Source organism: Puma concolor, chromosome A1 (assembly GCF_028749965.1).
Source record: "Puma concolor isolate L17-30 chromosome A1, mPumCon1.1.hap2, whole genome shotgun sequence".
NCBI lineage: Eukaryota > Metazoa > Chordata > Mammalia > Carnivora > Felidae > Puma > Puma concolor.
The window spans coordinates 61057772-61085076 of record NC_141667.1 but is presented as its reverse complement, the minus strand read 5'-3'; the positions used below and the strand labels follow the sequence as shown (position 1 = coordinate 61085076).

At 43.1% G+C, this 27305-nt stretch overlaps 1 protein-coding gene across 1 annotated transcript in view; it reads right to left on the bottom strand.

Moving 5' to 3' along the window:
• The window catches only part of DOCK2 (dedicator of cytokinesis 2), a 418455-nt gene that overhangs the window by 63189 nt on the left and 327961 nt on the right, over nucleotides 1-27305 (bottom strand). The window contains exons 30-32 of the mRNA XM_086712812.1: nucleotides 19022-19100; nucleotides 8576-8676; nucleotides 8427-8485 (exon numbers count right to left, since the gene is read on the bottom strand). Coding sequence (XP_086568938.1) covers nucleotides 8427-8485; nucleotides 8576-8676; nucleotides 19022-19100 — 239 coding nt within the window. The remainder of the gene's footprint in view (nucleotides 1-8426; nucleotides 8486-8575; nucleotides 8677-19021; nucleotides 19101-27305) is intronic.

The window sequence follows — 27305 nt, the reverse complement described above, 5'->3', positions numbered from 1 at the left end:
AAAAAATCCTCATTCAAGAGACACACCTGCTGCTGTATTCCAAAAAAGGCAAGGCAAGGAATCAGAAAGAGGGTCTTTTTTCATATAATGGAAGCTGAATCTCACTGAGCACAGATACCAATTAGAAAAGGCTTTTAAAGTGCCAATAAGCCAGCAGGATAAATCCACATGCCAAATTACATAGGCTTTGGGAAAGGCTCTGGTGGTAATGAGAGCACAGAGAAGAGCTTCGGTGTGTGGGTGGAAAGGAGTCCTGTGTGTTCTCGGGCCTGGGTTTCTAATCTGTGCAATGGCCTCATCTATCACACCTCTCAGGAGGAGACTGGTATCAGGGCACTAAGAAGATGACCTGACAGAAAAGGAAGAGGGAGGAAGGAAGCGGGGAGGGAAGGGGGAGAAAGAGACCATTGTTGTGAATCTGCTGAGACCAGAGTAGAGTCAGTCACTGACCTTGTGAGGCTGATACGAACAGAAGGGGCACTCTTTTGGAGAGAAGATGGTTCTCCAAAGGTGGACACAGACTCTGGAATGAACAGGGATGTGGACAGGTCATGACCTCCTGGATTTCAGAGTCCTGCATCCTCCCTGGGACTCTGAAGTAAAGCTGGGCCGACCCAGAAAGATCACACATTCAGTTCCAAAGGGGAAGAGAGAACACAGATCTCTGCTGCTCTGGCTCAGGCTTGGAAAAGCTCCCTTCTGGCACTGCTCTGAGACAGTCAGTCTGTTTGCTCCTCATCGTCCAGCACATACCCAGCTCCAGCTTCCCCCCAGGCCTTGGAGAATCGCTGAGCCCTACAATCAGGTCCCACTGTGGCCACTCCATGGCCCCGTGGCTTTGTGCCTGTCATTTAACTTCCCTGAGCCTCTGTGATCTCATCTGTAAAATGGAGATAAAAATAATCCCTGCTTGGTAGGATTGTTGAGAAGCTTAAAAGAGTTCATATAAACAGAGGGCTCTGCAGAGTGGCTCATTAGAAAGGCTCAGGAAGTACTGATGTTGACAGTGGTGATGATGATGGTGAGTACTATAAGCTCAGCCTCTGCTGGATTCTGGAAAAAGTAACATATAAAGACATGTTGCAATGCATGCAGCTTCCTAGAGCTTTGCACGGAACATTTTATACCTATCAGTTTACTTGTTCACCTCCAGAGCAAAGAGCTGGCATGGGGAGAGAGGGTCAGGATGGATTTACCTTTTCTCCCAGGGCTGACACTTACAACCCTGCAGACCCTTCTTTATCCCATCTAAATATTTCATAATCTGTCCTCAAAGATGTTTGAAAAACTCCAATCTGCCCATGTTGATCCACAGTTTACAATCCTTCCATGGCTTCTGTTGCTCTTGGGACCCAGCTCTGTAGGCCCGTTTGGTTCAATGCTCCTGCTCTGTACCATTCATCTTTCCTCTTGCCTGCCTGTCCTCCCTCCATGCCTGGCTCCATGCCTCAGGCACACTCTGTTCCTCCTCCTTGGGCCTGCATATGGGCCCTCCTCTGGCCACCCTGCTTTCCCTTCCCTCTCCCTGACCCCATTTCTACATGGAACCCTACCTCCACCTGTCCCCGCAAATAAACCCCACTCATTCTCTAACATCATTCTATCAAATATGGAAGCTACAGTCACATGTATCTTTTGAGCGCTTGAGACTAGTCCAGGTTGAGATGTGCTGTTGAGTATAAAAAGCCCACTAGATTTCAAAGAATGAGTTCTGGAAACCAAAAACAAAAGTTAACACATCTCAATAATGTTCTGTATTGATTGCATGCTGAAATGATAACACTTTGGAATACGGGGTTACATCAAATATATTGTACCATTAATCTCACTATTTCATTTTTCTTTTTAAAAACTTTGCATTTAGACAGGGGGCTCACATTCCAGTTTCAGAGGATATGACTGCTCTGGAGCGAAGGCTCCACACCATTCCTCATTGAGGCCATCCTCGGCTCACTCATGAGACTGTCCTTTACAGAGTCTCCAGCTGCCCCAAACTTCTGCTCTGCAGCAATCCCCTTTGACCATAACGAGATAGCTCTGCAATCAGTAGGTTGCTATTCAGTGCAATGATCACGAGTCTATGAAGTCAAGGGCTCTATCACGAACCTGTTTCCAGTTGTAACTCCAGCCAGAGGCACAGTGCCTGGCATTTAGAGGATGCTCATATTAGTTTCCTGTTGCTGCTGTTATAAATCACCACAAACTTAGTGGCTTAACACAAACAAAGTTACTATTTCATACTTCTGGATGTCAGAAGTCTGAAATGGGTTTCATTGAACTAAGATCAAAGTGTGAGCAGGGCTGAGTTCCTTCTGGAGGGTCTTAGGAAGAAACTATGTACTTTCCTCTTGCAGCTTCTAGAAGCTACCTACATTCCTTGCCTCCTGGTCTCTTCTTCCATCTTCAAAGCCAGAAGTGCATCTTCTTTAAATCCCTCTCTGACTCTCCTGACTCCTTTTATTCACTTCTAAGGACCCTGTGGCTGCATTGGGTCCACCTGGACAGTCCAGCATACTCTCACCATCTGCAAAATTCTTAATCATGTCTGAGAAGTCCACTTTGTAAGGTAATATATACACTGGATCTAGGGATTAGGACATTAACATCTTGGGGGAAATGTTATTCAGCCTACCACAATATTTTGCTCAGTATTTGCTATTCAATGAGTAAATCAATATTCAGTTGGATACATGGATGGATGGATGCCTCCCTATTTCCGTTTTCTATTTCCTGCCAGCAGCTTCCTCCAAACCTAAGAAGCCAAGCTTGTGTAGGCTGGTTGCTCTCCTGGAATACCTTTCCTTTCCCCTGTTTCTTTCAGTCTGGACATGGGCCAGACTGGGGTCTTATTCAAGAGCCACTTTCCCGAGTGGATCCATCCTTACTGCCCTTGCCTACCTCCCATTTACCTGAACTCTTGAGTCTCTACCACACACTTCACGTTAAAGAACACATCTCAGTTTGTTCTTTAAATTCTTAGTTTGTTCTACTCTTAGGACTAGATGGTGCCTCTTCTTAGAGAGGTGGGGACTGTGCCTTATCCTTCTCCAATTCTCCCACCCTTCCTGGAGGCTAGTGCTGAGCTGGGCACTCTGTACATGCTTAAAAAGTAAAGGCCCAGTTGATCTCATGGCTCTGCCAGTAGCAACCTCCCCACAGACGAGGCCATGATGCCAGCCGCTTGAATTTGTCTTTCTTTCCCACGAAGACTGTTAACCCCGCAGCCTGACGTTAACCCAAGTGAATGTGGGATGGCTAAGTGCAAAGTCATTTTGGCAAAATGTGCATTGCTTCACTTCAAGCAGAAATCAAATGTTATGATGTTATACTATCAGGAAACGTATATTACATTTGGCATAGTCCCATTCCAAAAACACAAATGGCATTAACCCCTTAGTGCTCTGGCCCTGGTAACAAGATGTGGTCCTTCTCTCCATCAAAACCTCCCACAAGTAACCTCTGTCACAAAAGCACACACAAACACAGAGACATGCACACACAAGTATTTGTCTAGGCTTTTCTCTGAAGAATGTTAAATAATCTTTAAGCCTGAGATTATCTTTGCAATTAGCTATCTTATCATCACAGGATTGCTCAAATCTTTCCTGATGAGAAGAAGAAGATGATGATGATACTGATGATCATGGTGATGATGCCCTGATTGCTTTGGGCATTAAAACAAAATTTAAAAGGTTAGTATGCATTATGATTTACTCATTATCAGTAGTCTTGGAAAAACAGTTCACTATTTCACACTCTTTGAAAATAATTTGCATATTCTGAAAAAATATTAGTCCGAATATTGGACTTGGGAACAAGAGATAGGTTCTTTCACTTCAGCTGAATCACTGATTTGTTGACCTTGGGAATGTCTTTGTGCCTCTCTGGGCCTCAGTGAGCTCCCCTATAAAATGGGGGGGGGGTTGAATTAGATGATGTATCAGTTAGGGATGTAACATAAATCTGATTACCATGGCTACACTGAGTAAGTTTTGTATTAGTTTTCTTCCTTAACAAGAAGTCAAAAGATGGTCAGTCCTGAGCTGCTCCCCCATCCTTAGCATATGACTTTTGTCTTCATAGCTTCAAACTTGGATCTTGGATACTGTACATCCAAGAATCTTGTTTTCCAGAAAGGAAGAAGGGGAAGGTCTATGGGCAAAAAATGTGTTGTGCTCATTGAATTTGTCCCCTTCCCTTTTTTGTTTTAAATTGGACAAAAAGGATTTCCTGAAGCCCCAACAAGTTTGTTTCTGTTGACTCTCTTTGGACAGAGATGCGTCATATGGCCATCATGTGCAGTAGGATGTTGTTAACTGAGCAAATTGTGATCATGAAAAAAAAGAAAACCTAGGGTTCAGTTAACCAGGAAGAAGGGAAGAATGGTATTGTGTGGGTTCTCAGCTGTGTCTGCCACAGACAGCTTCTAAGTTTCACTTGGTCTTGGATATCCCATAAATTGTACTTTAAAACCTATCATTATCTACTACATTGGTCTCTAGTGTGTACAGTGCTTAGTCCTGGTTTGGATTATCAGGTTAACCTCATTAGCATACTAGGAGAATGCATGCTAATGCCAGCATCTAGTAGAACACAAGGTGGAGTGGGGATGGGAAACCATCCATTCACTCTGCCTCCTCTTTCTGTTCACTTATGCCTGAAGGAAGACAGCTGAGGAGGAAGGCAGCTATGTAACTAATGAGTAACAGGAAAATCCCTTCAGGCTGATGTACTTTCCTCTTTATGGAAGCCCAGGCCAAGAGGTGAGGAGGGTGACCATCTTCGCAAGAGATCCTTCACTTCTTGTTTTATTCAGTGGACATCAGTGATTTTGACCACCCCCCCCCCCCAAAAAAAAAAAAACTCCATAAACATCTTACTTTGGGAAAATATACCCCCTTCAATGGAGAGAGACTTGGTGGGACGATCAAGGGAGAGGTCATCCAAGGAAGGCCAATAGAATGACATCCTCTGGGGACTGCATCTTTAAACAGGGTGATGCCTGAATGGAACATACTAAAGGCAAAGTTGTGCCACCTCCCCTGGATCCTAAAGTGGCTCTGACCCTGTCCTTCACAGCCTGGTTCTCCTTGCCCTTCTGGTAAGTACCTTCTTTGATTAAGGCAGGCACAGTCAGTTTCTCTTTCTTGCAACCCCAAACCCTAATAAGTATATCTTTTTTTTTTAATGTTTATTTATTTTTGAGTTGAGAGAGAAGAGAGAGAGAGTGCCAGCAGGGGAGGGGCGGAGAGAGAAGAAGACACAGAATCCGAAGCAGGTTCCCGGCTCTGAGCTGTCAGCACAGAGCCCAACATGGGGCTTGAACTCATGACCCGTGAGATCATGACCTGAGCCGAAGTCGGATGCTTAACCGACTGAGCCACCCAGGCGCCCCACAAGTATATCTTCTAATTGCAGTAATTCATCATTTGTATTTGCAAATAGCAAGGAGTCTGCAATACTTCAGGACAGACACTCAGGCCAGGGTCCTTGTCCTGAATCTGCTTCTTAATCCACGATCTGACTTTGTACATACCTCTTCACCTCTCTGTGCCTCAGTTTCCTCACAGGTAAAGTGGTGGGTTGGATTAGACCCATAACTTCACACCCTTCTCTGAAGTGCTTCAGGATCTTTCCCCAGAAAATCTTCAGGGGTCCACATGGGAGCTCAGGTGTGGCCCATTATAATGGGCTCTGGGCCCCCCACCCCACTTTAGTTAGAACAGCTTGGCTTTCAACCAACTTATGTATTGAGCAGGAGATTCTTTTTTTTTTTTTATTGGCCCTCAGCTAAAAATAAACGTTAGAAAAATTCTGGACAATATGATCTCTAAAGGGCCCTTCCAGCTCTGATGTTCTGTGGAATTCTAAGCAGGTGGAATATTTGGTAACATCTTTCCATTCATCAGCATAATTGGGAGTGCAGGAACGTCTGCCAAAACATAATCTATATCTAAATAAAATCTTCTGTGTGCAAAACAACGGCAATGAAGGACATTCAGGAAAGAGCAGCCTGTGTGGAAGAGCTAGAGACAAACAAAGCACAGATCCTGGTTTTGCAGTTCTGGCAACGGCTGGGGTATTGGTGTGGGAAAGGAAGCCCACACCACACACGAAGGTAAAGACGTGGCTTTACCTCGTCTCTGCCGTTGTGAAGCAAAGAGTGCAAGGTCAAACGCAAACCGAAGCCGGGCCACTCATGTTTCACTGGGCATATGCAATGTTTTTAAAACTTCCGATTAGTTATCATCAATATTTAGAAATTGGAAAATGCATTTAAAAAATTTGTTTCCTGGCTTCTTTTGAAAAACTGGAAGATGGGGACATCATTGGCCTTGCTTTCTAACAGGATGGCAATGAATCAGATCAGAACGGCAGCTGCCCCTTCCGCTGGGGGTATGTTTGCTTGACTTCGTTCCAGGCCAGCTACTTCCTCCCATATTCCTGACCCTGAGGCCATGTGCTGACTATTAGGTAGCCTTGCACTTGCACTATCCTTTTTTTTTTTTCCTATTGAAGAATAATGGTCAATGACACATAAAATATTTCTTATATCCCTGTCCGTTTCCAAAGTGGAGAAATAAAAGACTGATAAAGGCATGCTTTTCTAGAAAAATAGGGCAGAGATAGTATTTCTTTACAGCACTGGTTTTCAAATAGGGGTGGTTTTGCACATCCCTTTCCCCCTCCCCACGGACATTTGGCAATGTCTACAGACTTTTTTGATTGTCACAACTAGGGAGTAGGGAGGATGCTGTTGGCATCTAGTGAGTAGAGGTCGGGGATGCTATTAAATATCTTGCAGTGCACAGGGCATCCCTACAACAAAGAATTATCCAACTCCAAATGTTGACAGGACCCTGTGTTATGGATGTCTGTGGGTTTAACATATCCCAGCCCCTTCACTCTTTTACATTACCTGCCTGGGCCCTGCCCTATAGGCCTGCTGCTAATGATTAAAGAGGCATAACAGGAAAATTAGGTTCTGTCCTGATGGGGCAAGGATGAAAATGATGATAAAAATTCTGACTATGGGTATGGCCTCCATGGCTTTACTCTCTCAGTTTTTACTCTTATGAAACTCATAAGTGCCCTGGGAGAAGGTGCTATTTCCCCAGATTCTACCCAGTGTCACTCAGTCCCCTTGCTTTGGATCTCACAGCTTGTAAATGACAGGGCAAGGCCCAAGGCGGGCATGTGGCAGTCTGTTCTGGGCCTGGTTGTCCAGGCCACCCTTTGATTTTGTAAAGCAATTCATAGCCCTTCCGGTACCAGTGTGTGCTCTTAACCCAAGTCCGATGCTGCCAGAGACCACAGAACCCAGACTGATGGTCTATCCACTGTGCTTCCCCTGCAGTGAATGGACCTTGCTGGAAAGGGCAAGAAACTGCTGTCCAGGAAACCTGAAGGGAACTGAAAGACATTAAAACCCCTAGGGAAGCAAGAAGCAATGTCAGGAGAGGTAACTTAGGTTGAATCCGAAAACTGGGCACAGTCCCTGTGTCTCCTCTGAAGATGGCTACATCCAAGCCCAGGGCAGAGTAGATTAGCAGCAGAGAGTCAAGAAGGGCACAGGAAAATTGGAGATGAAAATAGTTCATTACTTGTAACTACTCATTAATCTATCCACCTATCCATTCATCCTTTCAACACTTATATTTATGGAGCAGGATTCAGGCCTGAGGCAAGATGTGTGGCCCCTGTCCTTGTGGGATCAAAACCAAGCTCTGGGCCTTGCAGCTGTTTGATCTCAAGCAAGTTACTTCCCTCTCTGAGTTTCCTGATCAATAAAAGGAGGGGGCATTTTTCCATCTTGCAGAAGGTGACTGAAGATTAAATAAGATCTCCTTAGCACAGGGCTGACTCAGACTCTCAATAAATGTCTCCCTGATTCCATCTCCACTTCCTTCCATCCACGGGTACCACACAGTTCACACATGAGTCCTATAGCTCACTGGGACAGGGATGGCTTCTGGGGTCACCCTCCGGCTCAAATCATGTCACAAAAGACCCTCATCTTCCACAGAGCCAATTCTCCTCCGTGGGGTTGGAGGGTCTTTTGTACATCACAACATCACTTAAGAAACTGGAGGTGGAAGGGCACACCAGTCAGCAGGAAGCATGCATGTGATGTGTGAGAACATGAGTTCCCTCAGCAGTCCTGCCCTTCCTCCTTTTTGTAAATTCCAATTTGACTTCTTAAGCCCTCAGGGGCATCAAGCAAGATCTGCGGCTGTTTGGGGGCAGGACACGGGGATGGGCACTCTCTCTCAGCAGGCGCTTATTAAGGACCCAGGATGCACACAGTGATAAACTGTTATTTCAAGCTCCCACCACTGAAACCCCTGTGGCCCTCTAACAGATGCTCTTCTAGAAGGAGCTTGGCGTGTGCAGATGTGTCTGTCTGGATACATGGGCCTACTCACCAAGCTTGTACCACATATCACGGATGGAGAAGCCAATTAGCCGTCTCATGTCCCCATACCTATGAGAAACAACAAATGTCTGCTTCAGTCTCCATCTCAGAGATTTCCATGAAGCCCCCACTTCAAGGAGATCCAAATATTCAACCTACTTATTCAGGATTTTGTTGTATTTGGCGTGCGAGAACTGCTCCAGCTGCAGAGAATCCTGAGTGATAAAAGCCACCGCCAGATGAAAATAGTTGTTCCACAGCTGTAAATGAAGGAGTAGAGAACAGTCATGGAGAGGGTCTGAAGTGGGAAAGCATATTAAATGCTGGGTAATGTGAACAATTTATGAAAATGGCAGAAGATAGTGGCAGAACCAGTTTAATTCTGTGCACTGCAATTTTCTAACTGGCATGGACTCTGAAATTAACATCCTGGCCAAAGCAAGGACAATGGATGGATTTCTCTAGGCACTGACCAGGTCCCCAGTCTGGTGACAGGGGAGGGTTTTAGGGCTGCTTTTGAAAAACTGCTTCATTTTGTGTTTTGAAAGACAAACAACTTGCCCAAGCTGAGTGCCCTGGTAGAATTAGAGGTTGATGAGGGATATGTATTTCTGGAAGTCCTCCCTAATCCACCTGATAGCTCAGAGGACCAGCCTGAAACCCATTCTGTCTTAGAACATTTTGCCTCCTCCTTCCCCTTAGGTCAATGGTTTCAAGGTATGGCCCCAGACCACTAGCAATAGCATCACCTGGGAACTTGTTAGATATGCAAATTATCTGGGGCGCCCGGATGGCTCAGTCAGGCTCTTGATTTTGGCTCAGGGCATGATCTCACTGTTCATGGGTTTGAGCCCCGCATTGGTCTCTGTGTTGACAATGCAGGGCCTGTCTGGGATTCTCTGTCCCCCCATCTCTCTATCCACTCTCCCTCTCCCTCTCTCTCTCTCTCAAAAAATAAATAAACATTAAAAAAAAAAAAAAAGAAATGCAAATTCTCTGGCTCTACCCTAGACCTACTGAATCAGACTCTGAAATCTGTGTGTTCATAAGCACTCTGGGTAATTCTGATGTTCATTTGAGTTCAAGAACCTCTGAGGGCCTGGTTTATAGGTAGGCTCGTTGTAATTATAATACTTACATGATCAGTTGGTGCTAAACCCTAGGGCTAATACAAGACACCACTCCACTGGCTTTTGTTAAAATAGAACCAGCAAAGCATTCTGCACATGGCAAGTGCTCCAAAGTATTGGCTGCAGTGATAACGATATTGATACAATCTACAGAACCTGAGAAATGGAGCCTTAGTGAACCCATCTGCAAAAGGGGTACCCCCTGTACCCATTGCAGAGACCTAGTAGTAAAGGTTACATGAGATGATGTTTTTAAAGGGCATGGATCTCTGTAAGGGCTCAAAAGCACTGGCTATATATATTGATTCCTTTGGTAGCAGAGGAAATAGTACAACCTGGCTCCTTGAGTGCTCAGGGCTATTATTATAAGATGACAAGCCCCTATAAGGAGCAGATGGTGGGGGGAACTTTGCTGCACAAACTTATCCACTTTCAGCCCCCTCTCAACACTGACTAGCAAGAGGATGGGTAACACTAGCTAGAGAAATCATTCACCATTGAGACTTTCATCCTTAATTCAAAGATATTCATTGGAGGTTTCAGATGGCCAAGACTAAGTAAAAGGCAGCTTTACCCTTGATAACATCATTACTGCTGCCCAGAGTGTTGCTTTCAAATGGGCTTATGCTTCCAGTTTCAGAAAGAAGAAAACAAGTATTTCATTTTTACCATGGGCCAGGCACTTTCCCATACATCCCTCCTTGCATCTCTTAAAACCTGGTAGCTATCATTAGTCCCATTTTACAGATGAAGATAATGAGGCTTGGAGGGGTTAGGTATTTTTCCAAAGGTCACTCAGTTTGTTACATACACAGTAGATCTGGAATTTGAACTCAGGCCTTCTGATCAAAGTTGAGGACTCTTTCTACACACCATGGTCAGTCTTTGCCTGAAGATGCATTAATACATTTTTTATTGAACACCTTCTACATGCTAGGCATTGTCGTCATGTGGGCATAGAGAGTTCACATACACAGACAGCAGTCCCTACCCCCATGGGGCTCGCATTCTGTGGGCAGAAAAAGTTTTTCTTTTTTGAAATTTATCTCCCAGGGTCCGAAAGACCAAGCCGCTCCTGGAGTACAAAGAAGCAAACTACTGGCTTGTGGAGTCCATCAAGTCAACTCTCCACACAGAGACCAGAGGATCTTCTTAAAACAAGGTGGGTTAAAAAAAAAAAAAAAAAAAAAAAAAACAAAAAAAAACCAAGGTGCGTTCTATCACTCCCTTCCTCAACATCCTTCAAAGACTTCCCATAAGAATCACATCTCAAGCTCTCCTGTTTCCGTAGTAACACTGCTTATCCAAACACACTATACAGGTCAGTTCTCCCGGCCACTCTGGCTGTCCTTCCTCCTGGTGCCCCCATGACTTGCAGGTTCTGAAAATGTGTTGCTTTGGTCTGCCTAAGCACAGCTAATACCTCCCCCCATTTAAGATCAGATGGAACAACAATCCAAGGAAACAGAAAACCCGGTCAAAGGGCATGGAAAGTGTTATTTTGAAGGTGATAAATTCCTGATTTCAGGAAATTTCCATAAGAATAATTAGGGCACAATAAGAACAAAGATAGGACAAAGTAAGTTGAATTGCTATTACTTTCAAAAACCATTCCAGAAGTGTCCCCTCAACACATCTGGAACACACAGACACGTCAAATCTAGAGTCTCTTGCTAGCCTCTGTCCTGACTTAGTCCTTCAAAAATGTTTTCTCTGCCACCCGATTCCTGTTATATATAATCCATATATCATAACATTCACTTTTTAGAGTATAGAATTCAATAGTTTTCAGTATATTCACAAAAGGTAATACAACTATCCCCACTATTAGCAGTCATTCCCCATTCTTGTCTCCCCCTTAGCCACTGGAAATCACTAATCTACTTTCTGTCCCTGTGGATTTGCTCAATCTGACATTTCATAGAAAGGGAATAATAAAATATGTAACCTTTCATGTCTGGCTTCTTTCACTAAGCATAATGTTTTTCAAGGTTCATCTGTGCTGTCACATGTATCAGTACTTCACTTATTTTTACTGCTGAATACTAATTTATCATATGGATATACCACATTTTACTTACCCATTCATCCATTGACTGACATTTGTGTGGTTGCCACATTTTGGCTATTATGAATAATGTATCTATGAATTTCTACATACAAGTGTTTGCGTGGATGTATGTTTTCAATTCTGTGGGGTAAATGCTTAGAAGTGAACCTGATTTTCCTTTGTCTTCCCTCCTTGAAGATCTTTGTGGGTTATGAGATCATAGAGCCTATGCCTCTTTTTTCTTAGTAGATCAGAAATGTGCCCCTAAGTATCTCATCCACAGGCCTAGCCTAGTTTTGCCCAGAGAGCTATGTGGAACCAATTTTGGAACTGAGGGAAGTCTGTCATGGTGAGTGGCTCTATGCAATAACCTGAGAGGTGAGCAGTGGCCAAAGCAGACATTTCTGGGTGCTCATAATGCCTCTGCTCTGGACCTTCCTTGTCTTTTGCTCCTAAAGAACCAGGACAAAATGCAATAACATGGCTTTCCAGGCCTCATTCAATTTCCAGTGTTTTCTCCCTCAATAAAGTGTCTATTCCAAGGGGGCTGATCTGCTCAGACTCCATAGACACAACATGAGCATCTTGGCCTCCTTGGCTTGGCTCACCTATTGCACCTAAGTTCTATTCTTTCATCAAAGCCCCGTTCAAGACCCACTTCTTTCACAAAGCCTTCTCAGATGGCACATCGGGTCTGCTCAACCCTTCCGAATTTGAGTAGCTCTTAGTATGTGCAACCACAGATTTGGGTCTACTGTTCTACACCTACCCTTGTGCTCTACTCACATTCCATGACAATATCATCCAGTGGTAGTGAAGAAAATACAAGCATCAGTGTCTCATGGACTACGATGTGAATACCAGTTCTATCTCTTACTAGCTGGGTTGCCTTTAGCTACTTATTTGACTTCTGAGCCTCATTTTCCTTACCTGTAAAATGGAAGAAAATAATGGTAACTACCAGAATGGATTGTTGTTAAGTGCTAGGTATCAACTGATGAGTGGATAAAGAAATTGTGGTTTATATAAACAATGGAATACTATTTGGCAATGAGAAAAAATGAAATATGGCCTTTGGTAGCAACATGGATGGAACTGGAGAGTGTTATGCTACGTGAAATAAGTCATACAGAGAAAGACAGATACCATATGTTTTCACTCTTATGTGGATCCTGAGAAACTGAACAGAAGACCATGGGGGAGGGGAAGGGGAAAAAAAAGGTTAGAGAGGGAGGGAGCCAAACCATAAGAAACTCTTAAAAACTGAGAATAAACTGAGGGTTGATGGGGGGTGGGAGGGTGGGGGGGGTAGGTGATGGGTATTGAGGAGGGCACCTGTTGGGATGAGCACTGGGTGTTGTATGGAAACCAATTTGACAATAAATTTCATAATAAGTAAAATAAAATAAAATAAAATAAAATAAAATAAAATAAAATAAAATAAAATAAAATAAAATAAAATAATATGCACATGAAATCATCCACCACAGGCTTGGCACATGTCAGGTGCTCAGTAAATGGAGTGGTGACATTGTCCATGGTGCTAGTCATAGATTATTTGTCTGTCCTGTCTTTCCAAATGTAAGCTCCACAAGCACCAAGGATCTTGTCTTCTACTTATGTGTATCCCTAATGCCATATTCAGCACAATGGCTTAAATGTAGTTGGGTGCTAGAAAATATTTATTTATTGATCACCATATTGTTAGAAAAATTCTCCCATTGTTTCAAAAGGTTCTAGATTTTTCTTTCCTCCCTGCTCCAAACTGCCTGGTGGCATGTCTATTAAGTACCCAGCTCAGCTGGCTCAGGCAAGCCACAGAGGCTTTAGTCAAACATATGGATCTTTCTTCCCTGGGGGAAGAGTTGAGGTGGCTTCTGATTGGAAATTTAATATTTTGAAATAATAGGACAATAGAAAGTTAGAACTAGAATAAATTTAAGGGTCATCTGGTTGAACTCCCTTATTTCACAAATGTAAGTAAACAGTGAGATCCACATAAATGACCACCCAAAGTCATACTGCTAGCGGGTATAACTAGAATTTAGTTACTTTCAATTAACTCTCAAAAAATTATAAGTGTAATATACACATGGCAAAAAAATGGTATAAAAGATTAAATGATAAAAAGTAATTTTCCATACTACTTGGACCCTAGTCTAATTCCTCAGAAGAAAAATTTTTTAACACTTTCCTGGATATCCTAAAAATCTTTTTATGTATAAACAAACATGTATAGACATTTTTTTTTAAAAAAGTAGTCTGCTGTACTTTGCTTTTTTCTCTCATCAATATTTCTTGCCTATGTTTCCACATTAGCCTGTACAGATCTACTTCTGTCTCTTTTATTGCTGTATGGTATTCTTCTATAAGTATATACTTTAATTTTAACCAATTACCTGTTTATAGGCATTCAGATTAACTCCAACTTTTTTTTCTTTAGCAGCAGTGCTGTAATCAACATTTTGTTTATACATCTTTATGCATGAGAGACTATAATGTAGTAAACATTCCGAGATCTGGAACTGTTAAGAGACAAGGTCTACATAGATTTTGTTGTTTGTTGTCTTTGTTGTTTGTTTTAATAGACACTGTAAGTTTGCCTTCCAGGGTTCCACTCCAGTTATCAGCTCCATTTTCATGGGCAAGTTGCCCTACCTCTCTGAGGCTCAGTTTCCTCATCTGGAAAGATGAAGCTAATAGTATGTAAAGGGAGGTAATTATAAGGGCCAAATGAGGAAATCACTGCCTAGAAAACTCCTACTTCATCTTGCAATCTCAGTTCAAAAATCACTTCCTAAGTGGGCATTGGTCATATAATGGTGAGCATAGCTGCCTTCCAAATATCACTTCCTGGGGAAGCCTTCCCAATGTGCCCTGTCTAAAGCAGATCCACCCATTCACCTTCATTACACCCTGTTCACAGGATTTTTGACATGTTTTAAGTTGAACTTATTTATTTCCTGTCTCTTCTAATGGATGTGAGCATCCTGCAGGCAAGAACCCCCTCTTTTTATTCACTGTTGAATATCCAATATCCAGTGTTGTGTCTAACCCAGCACATGCTCAGGAAATATTTGTTGAGCGAGTTCATTAATGAGCCCAGCACTCCCCATGCATTCTTGTTAATTTGGGAATTTGGGAGCGATTTTGGGAGTAAAAGCCTCCAGTCATGGATTCAGGTTAGGAACATCATGTTAGAGGTAGTCTAGAGTCCTCAAGCTGAAGCAGGTATGGCCAAAGAAGCTATCCCCAAGCATGCGACCATCTTTTGGTGTGGTGAAGTTGTCCCACCAGGATCTTCCCTGGGTGGGAAGTACTCGGGGGCGGGGGGGTACAGTGAGCCTCTTCAAGCCTTCAATGGGTGCTCTCCATGTGTGTGTATACTCTCTCACACTTTTTTTTTTTTTTTTTTTTTTTTTTGCCATTACTAGTTACATTGCCTTTATAAAGACCAAGCCTGCTTTTAGTCCTTCACTAATGACTGGGAGTATCCTTTTCATTTCATAGGGTCTACAGTACAGGTTCAAAAATGATCCCAAGGTGATCTGGTGCCCAGAAGCTGATCCAGAAATGCCTCAAGGCCAAGGCTGGAATTACCAAATGCAGAGCCAATTACAGTTTCCCCAAGTAGAGAGAATGTTCTTAGTAGTAATCAGACAGCTGCCTAAGAGAGAAACAATCTTCCTAGGGCCAAAGAGCACATCTGAAGTGTAGCCACGGATTCCTGGCCAATCAGAGTACCCAACATGGAGAATCTAATCCCACAGCCAATCATTGTAGAGCTCTCTATCCCAGATTCCAGCAAGAGCTAACTAGGGCAGACAGTGTTTCTGAAGCTAAATAGAGCTGTCTCCTAGATTTGAAAGGCACTCTGTTTTTAAGAGACAGTGCAGAAGAGTGGAAAGGGCCTGGGACTTGCACACAGGACTGAAATTGAATTCCAGCAGCTCCTGCTTAGCGGCTAGATGACCTTTAACAGAAAAGTCAACCACTTCTCTGAAGCTCAGTATATTCACCAGTAAACTGGGTATATCCCAACCTAACAGGGTTATGGTGAGGATGAAAATGCCCTAAGTAGATGCTTAATAAAAGTTAGTCATCTTTGGGGCACCTGTGTGGCTCAGTCAGTTAAGCATCCAACTCTTGACTTCAGGCCATGATCTCACGATTTGTGGGATTGAGCCCCACGTTGGGCTCTGTGCTGGTGGTGAAGCCTGCTTGGGATTCTTTCTCTCCCTCTCTCTCTGCCTCTCTTGCACATTTTCTCTCTCTCCCTCTCTCTCAAAAATAAATATATAAACTAAAAAAAAAAAAGTTAGTCATCTTCAAAAGCTTGGATGCTAGAAGGTGGATTTACAGCCTACTATATGACTCTAAGATCCTTGAGGGCAGAGCAGTGCTCTGCTCTGCTTCTGAGTTCCTCATAATGTGTTGCAGTAGTCCTGGACTCATGAGAATTGCTCTTAAACAGAATTCCTTGCTGAGTTGAATTTGAAATCCTCCCTTGGTCTTCCCTGACCATTCAAATGCATGTAAATGCCAAGGCCCAGCCTCCGGAACAGGGCTTGGGAATGCAAATTATTTTAGCCTCAGGCAGAAAACATAATTTCTATAATTCCCAGGTCTTGTCACCCACAGAGTGGCACCCACAGAGCTTCTTGCTTTTTGCCCTTCGTATCATAAAACCGCAGTTCCAGAAAAGATATTAGAGATAATCTCATTGCACCTACCCCTCCTCTGGACAGTGGCTGCCAAGGCCAGCAGCGCTTAGTGATGGATGCTGTTCCTGCTGATATTAAATGCATAATTAATGAAACCATAAGAAGGAAACAAGGCATGTTCCAGGCAGGGTACAGAGAACAAATCCATTCTCACACGGGGTGAGGAGAAGGTAGGAGAACAAAGATAAGGTTGAAAAATGATCCTGTTCTTGAATACTTTTTAACAAATATCTATGGAAGTCTCATTAGGAAAAGAGACTTATTTCATTCTGTAATGTTGGCCATTTTTCTGTTTTATGAAACTCTGTGGGTATGACAGCCCTAGGCAATGTGTGGGACTGGAAAGATGCCTTCCCACTATCCTGTTTACCAAGGACTGACATTGAGTTCCTAGATTTGACATATTTTAGGACCATCACGTCAAAATGATGACCATTATCATAATAAGCTAACATTTTATTAAATTGCTACCATGTTCCTGGTAGTGTTCTAAGTGCTTTACATGAATTAGTTCACTTAATCCCCTCAAAAATCCAATGAGGCAGCTATTATTAGTATTTTAATTTGATATTGAAGAGACTGAGGCACAGAGGAGTGAAGTAATTTGCCTAAAGTCACACAGCTCGTAAGCTCAAACCTTCTATGTATGAAATCCCCACTTCTCTGGGCATCTCTCAGATGCAGATTCTTTTTCAGGAAAACAGGATAAAACCTAAAATAATGGCATGAGGGACAGGAGCTGCACTTCTCTTGGAAAGTATCCCCTAAGGCCATGGAGGAGAGCCAGAGTCAGGGAAACCAGGTCTGAGGCTGTCATTGCCACCACCCACGGAAAGAGATGGACGGACTAGCTGGCAGTTCTATGGCCTAAACACTGCCTCACTGCTGGCCTCTAGGTATGTTACTCCAAGCTGCCCCTCCAAAAAAGCAATGACCTTATTAGCTTCCTGGAACACACTCGTACCTGAAGCCTGCAGGCATCTGGTTCACATTTGGAAGGGAATCAAACACTTCTCCTGATTCAAAACAGCCAAAGTGACATGTTTTGTTTCCATGTCAGAGATTTATAACTCTCAGCCAGAACCTCTCCATGAACCCAGTGCGGGGGTGACTCCCTATCTAGCACATGACTGTGGTGATCTGCAGCTGTGATGTCAGCCACTGCTGTGCTTTGGGCCCAACTCCTTGCTGACATGCTGTGACACTTCAGGCTATCTGCTTATCACCTCTGAGTCTCAGTTCCCACATCCTTCCAGCAGAAAAAGTACTAGTAAGAGTAACTAACTTGTAGTGTAGTGGTAAGGGCTGGGAAAGATAATGCCCATAGAATGCTTCCCATGAGATCTGCACATGTAAGCCATCAGAAAATGGCAGCTACTCTTTTTATCATCATTATCATAATAGCTCAGTTGCCTGATTTGAATGCAAGGTAGTGGGAGAGAATCTTATTCAAAGATAATGTTTATTACGTACTTATAGGATAATGCTTTCCAACAGAGTGGACCTCATAGCCCTCCACCCAGGCATCATCTCCCCAAGGAGACCTACTATGCATTGGGCACAGAGCGTAGAGTCTGTGAGTATAAGGTCTTTACACTCATGAAACTTACACTTTACTGGAGAAAAGAGAAAAAAATGTGCATGTAGACAAATAAGAAAGATAATTTCAAATAACATTTAGTGCTATGAAGAGACTACAACAGGCTAAGTGGTAATACATAAAAACCATGGGATCAGCGGGGAACCCTCAAAGGGGCTCAGTCAGGGAAGAAAGCATTTGAATGGAGACTGGTGAAACCTTACAGTGAATTCTCCCAGCAAGCCCCCTGACACATTCCAATTCTGCAAAAACCCTATGAAACAGAAAGAATAGGTATTATGAACTTTTTACAGATGAGCCAACTGAGGCATGGAGACAGCCCAGGCCTTGTCTGAAGCTGCACATCTAGTCATAGGCCAAAGCCCAGCTAAGAAATGAACACCCTAGATGAGCAGGCAGAAAATACCATTGCCTCAGCTCACCGGCTACTTGCTAAACTTGCACTGCAAGAGATCCTGGGGGTAAGGGGTTTCCCCAGAGGAGGGATCCCCTTTCAGGGACCTTCTCTCTCACATCTCCAGCCAGAGGTAGCAATCTGGGCTTTTCCCCAAGGCTTTGAGGAATTGTCTCTTCTTGCCTACGCCTTGAGCAGATGTGGCACTCTGCTTGCCCCAGGGATGTGTTTTGAGACCTCACATCTCACAGAGGCCCCAGGGATTGTCTGAACCCAAAAAGTGACTTCTGAAGGAATCATGAAATGTACTGTGAGCTTTGTGAGCTTTATTTTTCAGTGTGAGTGGCTGCTTTTCTAGGCTCCGGTGAATAGAAAACTACAAGAATGTGATACATTTCTAAAAGGTGGTTGGTACCCACTCTGACAATGGATGAACGCAAATCTCCTCTTTAGCATAAGATACATTATACAGTCACATTTGCATATGCTGCTCAGTTAATGACTATTTAATCAAGGGCCTGGTTCTAAACCCTCAGCTTCAATCAAGGGCCTGGTTCCCTCCTTGCCCACACCCGTCTGTGGAAACCCCCAGAGGCACTGGCATACCTTATGTGTGCTTCAAGATGTGTTTGATGTAGCAATCAGCCCAAGATACTAGAGCCGCCTTGCCAGGGCACCCCAAGCACACCATGGTGCCTCACACTCACCTGGAACTCAAAGTTTGTGTGTTCCAGGAACTTCTGATTCATGGTTTCTGCAAACTTGTTGATCGCTCTCAGGAAGACCCTGGAAGAGGGGAGAAGGTCACTAGGCCATCTCAGCATGCTAGGTCAAGCATCCCTCCCCATCTTCCAGACCAAAGTTCCCTCAGGGAGGGGCTCAGAGACCCAAAGAAGAGGTCAGCTGACCCACCTGCTCATACAGTAGACCTGGGGCCATGTTTGCTCTGCAAGAACTTAAGAACTAACCATTTGACTTCCCTAGAAAATGTGCATTATCTTTTGTTTAAACTATTACAAGCTTATGCCAGAAAATTTATGCTATCCAGAAAGGCAGAAATTGCCTCCTCCACAACAAACAAGCAAACAAAAAAAAACCACCAAATTTTATCACCTAGAGAAAACCATCCTTGAGATTCTGATGAACGTTATGTTCAAAGGTCTCCCTAGATGTATACACATGAGTGGTATTTGAAAGATATCATTTTGATAAATAGGGCTAAACGGCAAATGCTGTTTCACAGCTTGTCTTTTTTACTCAGCAATAAATAGTGTGTTCCTTTCGTGCCAATGAATGCAGATATACATCATGCCTTTTAATCACTGAAGAGCATGCCATTGTATGGATGTGTCACGGTTTATGTAATCAGTCATTTAGTGATGATCCTAGATGCTCAGCTCTTACAGTGTTTCAGTGATCGCTCTTTATGTATGCCTTGCACCTCTTATATATACCTCTTTTCCAGTCTTCTTCTTGAAGTGGTAATACTTAGCAAATGTTATGCCCACTTAACATTTTGGTACCTGTTGTCAAATTGTGTTTCTCCTTAAATGTCTTCCCATCCATCTCTTCCTTCCCTTCCTCCTACCAAGCCCCACTGACTGGTCTTTCAGCCTCCCATCTCTTGCCTCGTCAATATCAAGAATATTTTGCCCAATGGACCCTCCAGTCATGTTAATCACCCATTTCAGTGACTGGCCACTGTCTACAAGATAAGCCCAAACTCTTTCTTTTGACAGTCAATGGCCTTCATGACTGGACCCCATCCTTTCTGGACTAATTTCTCACTGCTATTCTGTGCTTTTTCTTGTTTTCTGATACAAAGCTGCATTCCTCCTTTGTATAGACTACCTCTCTTCTTTTAAATCTCTTTAGGGCAGGGTCTGCTGCATCTTTGTGTCCCCCAAAGGATAGTCATTGCAATTTCTTTTCTCAGAATTCATCATGGTCTAGGATGGCTTATTTGTGTGACTCAATAATGCCTGTCTGCTCCACTAGACTGTACTTTCCTTGAAATCAGAGACTCCCTCTGTGATCTCATCTACTCTCCAACCTACTTGCCTTTGGCTCCCAAACTTACATCTTCCTCCCTGGTCTCTCCCTTGAGCTCCAGCTTGCAACCCAGCTCCTTACTCCATACCCTCACATGGATGACTAATAGGCATCTCAAACATAATGTCAAAATTTCAACTCCTATTACCTGTAGTCTTCCCATCTAAGTTAAGAGTAACTCCATTCTTCCAATTGCTCAGTGGGGGAAAAAAAACCTGGAAGCATCTTTGATTTTTTCTCTTTCTCTCATATCCTATACCTGGCCTGTCAGCAAAACCTCTCAGTGTTACTTTCAAAATACACTCATAATTTGACTTCTTTTCATCACCCCATTGCCAGTGACCTCAACCAAACCACCATCATTTCTCTCCTAGATTTCTGCAATAGCCTCCAAACTGCCACATGCCAAACTGTGATCTAGTCTCCATTGTGCATGTGTTTTTGTAAAGTCTTCAAGGAGAGTGGACAGACCTTACCTGTACCACTGTCTAAAATTTTTGATTAACAGTGAATAATCAATAACTACTTATCCATTGAATGTCTGGTCCAGGGAAAATGCCTATTTGGCTTACCTGAGACACAATAGGATGCCAGTAAAGGAAGTATTAATTAGAAGGTTATTGCTTTGGGTAATGATTTTTGCTTAGGAAGCTCTGAGAGACTGTATAAAGCATACCTGCACATCAGAGGTATCCCCTCCCAGGGATGAGGAACCTGGGCTATTTATTTACTAATGCCAGCCCCTCACAAGGTGAAAATTACTCCTGAGGACATTAAGTCCCTAGCACTTCTGGCTTGCCTTGCAGATGGACTGATCTCTCTCTTGCAGCCAGAGAAAGTCCAGAGAATGAAAGAAGTAGGAAGCTCTCAGCATGTGTGGTGACTGTCCACCAAAGCTGCAGGTATACTCTGGATGGGCCAAGAGTGTGGGCAGGGCAATTATAGCATGTGCTACATTGGGCATTCCTTGTAAAGAACCTGAGCCAGGTGTTCATCAAGCACTTAAATGTTTGTTGAACAAAGAAGACAGTGCAGCCTGGTATCAGGATCCCAAGATTTGTATACCCCCCCCCCCCACACACACACACAGACACGCACAGCTGGATGTGGTTTCTGGCTTTCCCACTTGCCAGCTGTGTGGATTTGGGACATCTGTTAATATCACTTTGACATCTCAGCTTCCATGCTTGTGAAATACCAACAATGTAACCGCTTTCACAGGGTTGCTGCAGGCTTCAATGGCAAAAACATGGCAAGGGTGGAGCATGGTGCCTGACACCATGGTAACGACAGTAAGAGAGCAGCCGTGGCCACTTCAGACCCTTTGCATGGCTTCGTTCTTCTTCTGAGGTCAGGGACTGACAGCAAAATGGGCAGACAGGACAAGTTGCAACCAGTAACCAGTTCTGAGGTAGGCAGGATCACACAAAGACAAAACAATGAAAGTTTCACAAAATCCTCCCCATATCAGGATGTCAGAAAGTGAGATTTCTTTGGTTTTGCTCTTCTGTCATTTGTTAATATGCCTTTGAAAAATATCTATATTTTCTCCTTTAAGATTAGTATCTGATTCCCCAGAGGGAAATGCATTGAGTGGCTGTCATGTTATAAACTTCTTGGAATCTGTAATGTGATCCCAAAATGAGGGGTTTTACAAATTCTCAGAAGCAACAAAGCTATTAGTAGTAGTCAGTAATAGTTATTATTCTGATTATCAGCCTAAATCAGTCTCTGGTTCTCAAAGGCCAGTTGAATGACCAGGAATTGATCAACACTCTTGTGTTAATGGTGGATACTGATAGCAGATAAGGGCTGGGGGCAGTAAGTCAAGGTTCTTCCCTCTCTCTGGATTCTTCCACAGCTACCCACTGGGAATCATAATATCACTTAACTTTGGTTTCTCATGTACGGGTTTGGAAAAGTTATGTCTTTTGGTTTCTCTTTAAAAATAACTATACTTAAATCCTAAGCACTAATATGGTGAAGTAGATTGGAATTAAAACATACTCAACGATCTCTGTTACTCTCAACAATGAACTTGAATTGTTGAAAACAAAGTTCATGATCAAATCTCAACCTAACACTTCCTGCAACTCATTTGCAATGCTTAGCAGGATCTATAAAATCAATAATAATCAGAGCCACAGTTACCAGTAATGGGCAGGGCTCTCTGCTAAGTACTTAGCATGGATTCTTTCTGTGTTTCTGTTTTTCTTTTTTAGTTCTCACATTAATTCTCTCAGTTAGATGTTGTTTCCATTTTAGAGATACAAGTTTAGATAACTTTCCTAGTAACCCAGACAATACATGTGAAACCAGGATTTAAACAGAAGTACGATGCCTTCACATCCTAGGTATTTAACCACTATGCTATTCTGTCCATAAGAAAACCTCTTAATTCTGTTCAACGGGAGCTATGGGTTCACCTTATTAATAATAGCAACTACAGAAGTACAGGTATTCATGTACCCTGTGCTAAGTACTCTAACAGACACTCTTTCACGTAATTCTACAAACTGAGGTACGAGCCAATGTTACACCCATTTAACAGAAGAAGAAACTGAATATTGGAAACATAAAATGATCTCCCCACATTCACACAGCACATAAGCAGCAGAGTGCAGACCCAATCTCAGGGTTGTCTCTCTCTAAAGACTTTGCAATTAACCAGAAGGATATACTGGCTCCCTTGAAGGCCAGCCTGCACAGTCTTTTGGCGCTGGGCATGCTCGAACTCGTGCCTGCCATTCTGCCCAAAGTTCCTATACACTTTGTCCCTATCATCCTGCTGCTCTGCCCACAGCTGCCTGGGCACAAGGCCAACGCTTGACTCAGACAGTCTTCCCTGGGTGGCCAGCAGCCCATGGGTGACCTTATGGGTACCCCGTGGGGGCACCCAGGCCTGAAGTGTAGTTAAATCAAATCCTTTTAGGCAGTCCGATAGCATGACAACCAGGGAGAGTGCAGTGACCTACGTCCTGAGTAGAAGCTTGAACAGATGACTCTGACAGGAAGCAGAAGCTGTAAGAGAGAGAAGTCAGCTGCTGTAAGAAGGAAGAAACTGGCAGAAAGATCCTTGAAGGCACAGTAGGGTCATAATGATGATAGTTAAAATTTAACAAGATATTACTAAGTGTTCTATATGAATTTTCTCAACCAATTTTCACAATATCACTAAGAAGTAGGTGCTATTGGTATTACTTTTATTACATAGACTCCAGCATGTGCTGGAGCAAGTTGATCCCAGGTCAGAGTCCCACTCTGGTCCTCTTCCATGCTGTGGCCTGGAGCTAGTTGCTTGACCTCTGGGAATCTCAACTGCCCCTTATGTGAAATAAGCCATGTAAAGGTGAAATAAGATGTAGTGTATAAAGCTGGTGGCCTAATGCCTCAGCACATAGAAGTCCTCAATAAATGTCGGTCACTGTTGTTGTCATTATTGTTAACAGCCTGGTCACCTGGTAGCTCTGTGGCAGGAGTATCCAAGGCTGAAAACATTCTGATGTGACAACCAACCCACACCCAGAGGTTGTGCTGTGGAAATAAAAGGGTATGCCCTTTCTGGTGAAAACACCCAAGGGAGAGAGAGGGCCTCTCTGAAACCCATTTCCCCTTCCCCCTGCAGTCCATAGGATGCAGTTGATTCTACTGGTTAAAACCTGACAATGGAAAATAAAAGAGCTGGAGAAGGGAGCTCTCACTCCTCCCCTTGAGGCAGTGAGAAATCCATTCTCCCAGAGCCTTTAAGCTGCTTCCCTCACAACACACAAAAGCTCCATGCACCCAAGAGGTTAGAGTGAATCGACAGCTTCCAGCTCAGCGTCAAGGAACGGCTCACCCCGCGGTGCCCCTGACACCGCTCATGTAATCTGGGATTCTAGCGAGCGATGCAGTAGGCTCTTGGGATCTAGACTCCTGCAGCCTGCTGAACACCAGGATTAGCTGTGCTGTGCTGGCTAAAGAACCCATGGAGAGGCCTCCTTCTGGGCAATGTGCACTGGAGGAGGCGAGGTCCATAAAAAGGAGTAGGCACTACAAATTAATGTAGGTAGTAGGAAGGGGAAGTGGCAGTCAGTGATTTGTCAGCATCCCGTTGGAGCCACCATATGACTGCTGGGCACTGCCCTACTCAACATCCTACACTTGACTTCTGTGACCCCATTGTGTGCCTCTTATGTGCTTGAGACAATGTTAGACCTTGAAATATGTCACTGATAAAGGTAGACAAGATCTGGTCCAGATTTGCCTTTTCTGTGAAATATTTTGGATATTCCCAAACCATAGGAATGTGACAAGGAAAAAAAAAAATAGCTAACACTTATGAAATGCTTGCCATGTGCCAAACACTGTTCTAACCACTGTGTGTATATTATTTCATTTCATTTTGGCCCTCACAACTGTGATAGGTACTTTTATTAGCCCCATTTTACAGGAGGAAAAACTGAGTCATAGTAATTACATAACTTTGCCCAAGGCCATCTAACTATTAAATGGTAGAGGCAGGATATGGACCCTGGCAGTCGTAAATCCTAACTTGTCTGGGTATTCTTTGTGCTCTGAACTCACTGCAGTGACTGCAGCAATTGGTCATATTTCCATGGGCACATTTACTGTCTCACCAACTAGACCGTAAGCCCCCTGCCTTCTGGGACCACGGCACAGGCCCACTCCCTAGAGCCCTGCCTAACCAGGACACTCAATAAATATGTGTTGGTTGATTCCATTTAAGATGCTATAGGGATGTGTACAAACCCCCAACCCCCCTCAAAATGTTGGATTTCCAGCTTGAGGTGCAGATGGAAGGGGAGAAAAGAGGTTCCTAGGTATAATTTTGTTAGTTTACAATATTATGAAGAACTTCATCATTTAAAAATTTACCGTATCATGTAAATCAAATCTTTCTGAAAGCTGCATCTTACCAAAAAGAAAAAAATGTTCTAACAGAAGGCATTTCTTGCAGTAGACATGTCGCTTTGTCTGCATACACAAACAGTACACACAGCTGAGGAGACATTCAACTCTGGAAAACTCCATTCTCTCCAACAAGCAGATAAATAAATTACATATGACTAATACATACACACATAAATCGTAAGTGATAACAGAGAAATTATAAAAACAGGTAAGTTTTGTAATATATAAGTAATAAGGAAGGAAAGAAGGAAGGAAGGAAGGAAGGAAGGAAGGAAGGAAGGAAGGAAGGAAGGAAGGAAGGAAGGAAATTGTAAAGTACATACTAACCAGCATAGGAAGTAGAAATGATGTTCTGAAAAATCCTAGTCAGGGCTAAGCAAGGCTAATGTTCTGTTTGTCCAATTTACATTGAAATCTTTCACTAACTAGTTGCATGACCTTGGACAAGTTACCTCTTTGGGTCTCTTTCAGTTATCTGAGCCACTACGTATGCAGTGAGCACATCTGTACAATGCACTTCATAAAATGAGCCTCACTATTTTACAGGATAAAGCAGTAAAGATAAAGAACACGGACTCTGATCGCATGGCTTATTAGCAGTGCAACACTGTATGAGTTACTCATCTATCCTCATATGTAATATGTAGTAGTTTACATCATAAATTTGTTGGTAAGATTAAATAAACTCATACAGATTATAAGATTAAATAAGGTATTCACAGCAGGGGTGGATCTAGGTGCTCAATACATGTTAGCTATCATAACATCACAGCAAATGTAAAAGAGGTGAGAAAATTTCAAGTGCCCCACTGTGGACTGAAGATGAAGGACATCTACTGACTCATCGACATGACTTCAAGGAGAAAAGAGTCATTTTTCTGGTTGACGTTAGGCACATCCTTCTCTAGTCCAAGGCTAAATTTGTTGTCTACACCTGGAGATGCTTCTATTCAGTGAGTTTTCTGAGGTCCCACCACTGTGCTGAGGAGTCACTCATTCTATCCTCACAAAAAATACCATGAAATGGAGATTATAATTAATCCCCATTTTACAGATCAGGAAATTGAGAGTCCAAGAGATTAAATGACTTCCCAAGAAATAGAAGTGGCAGAACTAAGACGTCTGAAACCCAGCTATATTTCTGATTCTTTTTTTTTTTTTTTTTTTTTTAATGTAGAGACTTAAGTACTTAGCTGATCCTTAAGAGATACAAATATTTCTACTTAGGAGACAATTCCACTTCCTTAGATCCTTTAGAAAATCATATTGTAATTTTCTAAGTTTAAAGAAACCAAGGATTATGGTATCATCTCTTGGGGCCTGTCCCCCAAAAAGACGAAAGTCCATAGCTCGCTGGCACTGCAGGAGGGGACATTCCTCCAGACTCTTCCACATGCTTCCTCTAAGATGACTGTAGATGACGCAGAAGGAATTGCTGGCCTGGTCAGGGCTGCAGCCTCTCTGGGCTTCCATCATCCTGACCCTGTATAAGTGGCAGATGTCTGTGCATTTATTTGCCTATCTATCATCCATTTCTCCTGCTGGTAATAACACCTAGATGTTTCCTTTGGGTAACTATTCCCCCTACCTCCCCTTTTGCTCCCAGGCTTTGTGGTTTGGGTAGAACTAACCATAGCCTCCCAGTTGCAAGGTGAGTCACATGATCCAAGCTTGATGAAACAGCAAATTTCATTTTCCTGTCCACAGAAGTTTATAAATGGGCATGTAGCCTAAGCCAGAACTCTGAATATTAGCCTGGGGACTCTTGTTATACCTATTGAAGAAGAGGCCTTTTCTTTTTAGTGGGGTTGCTAATTCAAGACATATATCTGGAATTTCTAGAGCCCATTTCCTCCACCACAAAGAGAGTATCTACTTGAGAATGAAGCCAACAGAGAAAAGAGCAAAGATAGAGATACAGATTTCCTACAACACTGTTTGAGCACCTAGATACATCTATGCCTGAAGTCATAACTCTGAGATTTTTCAGTTGTCTGAACGAATAAACTTGACTCTCCTTTTACT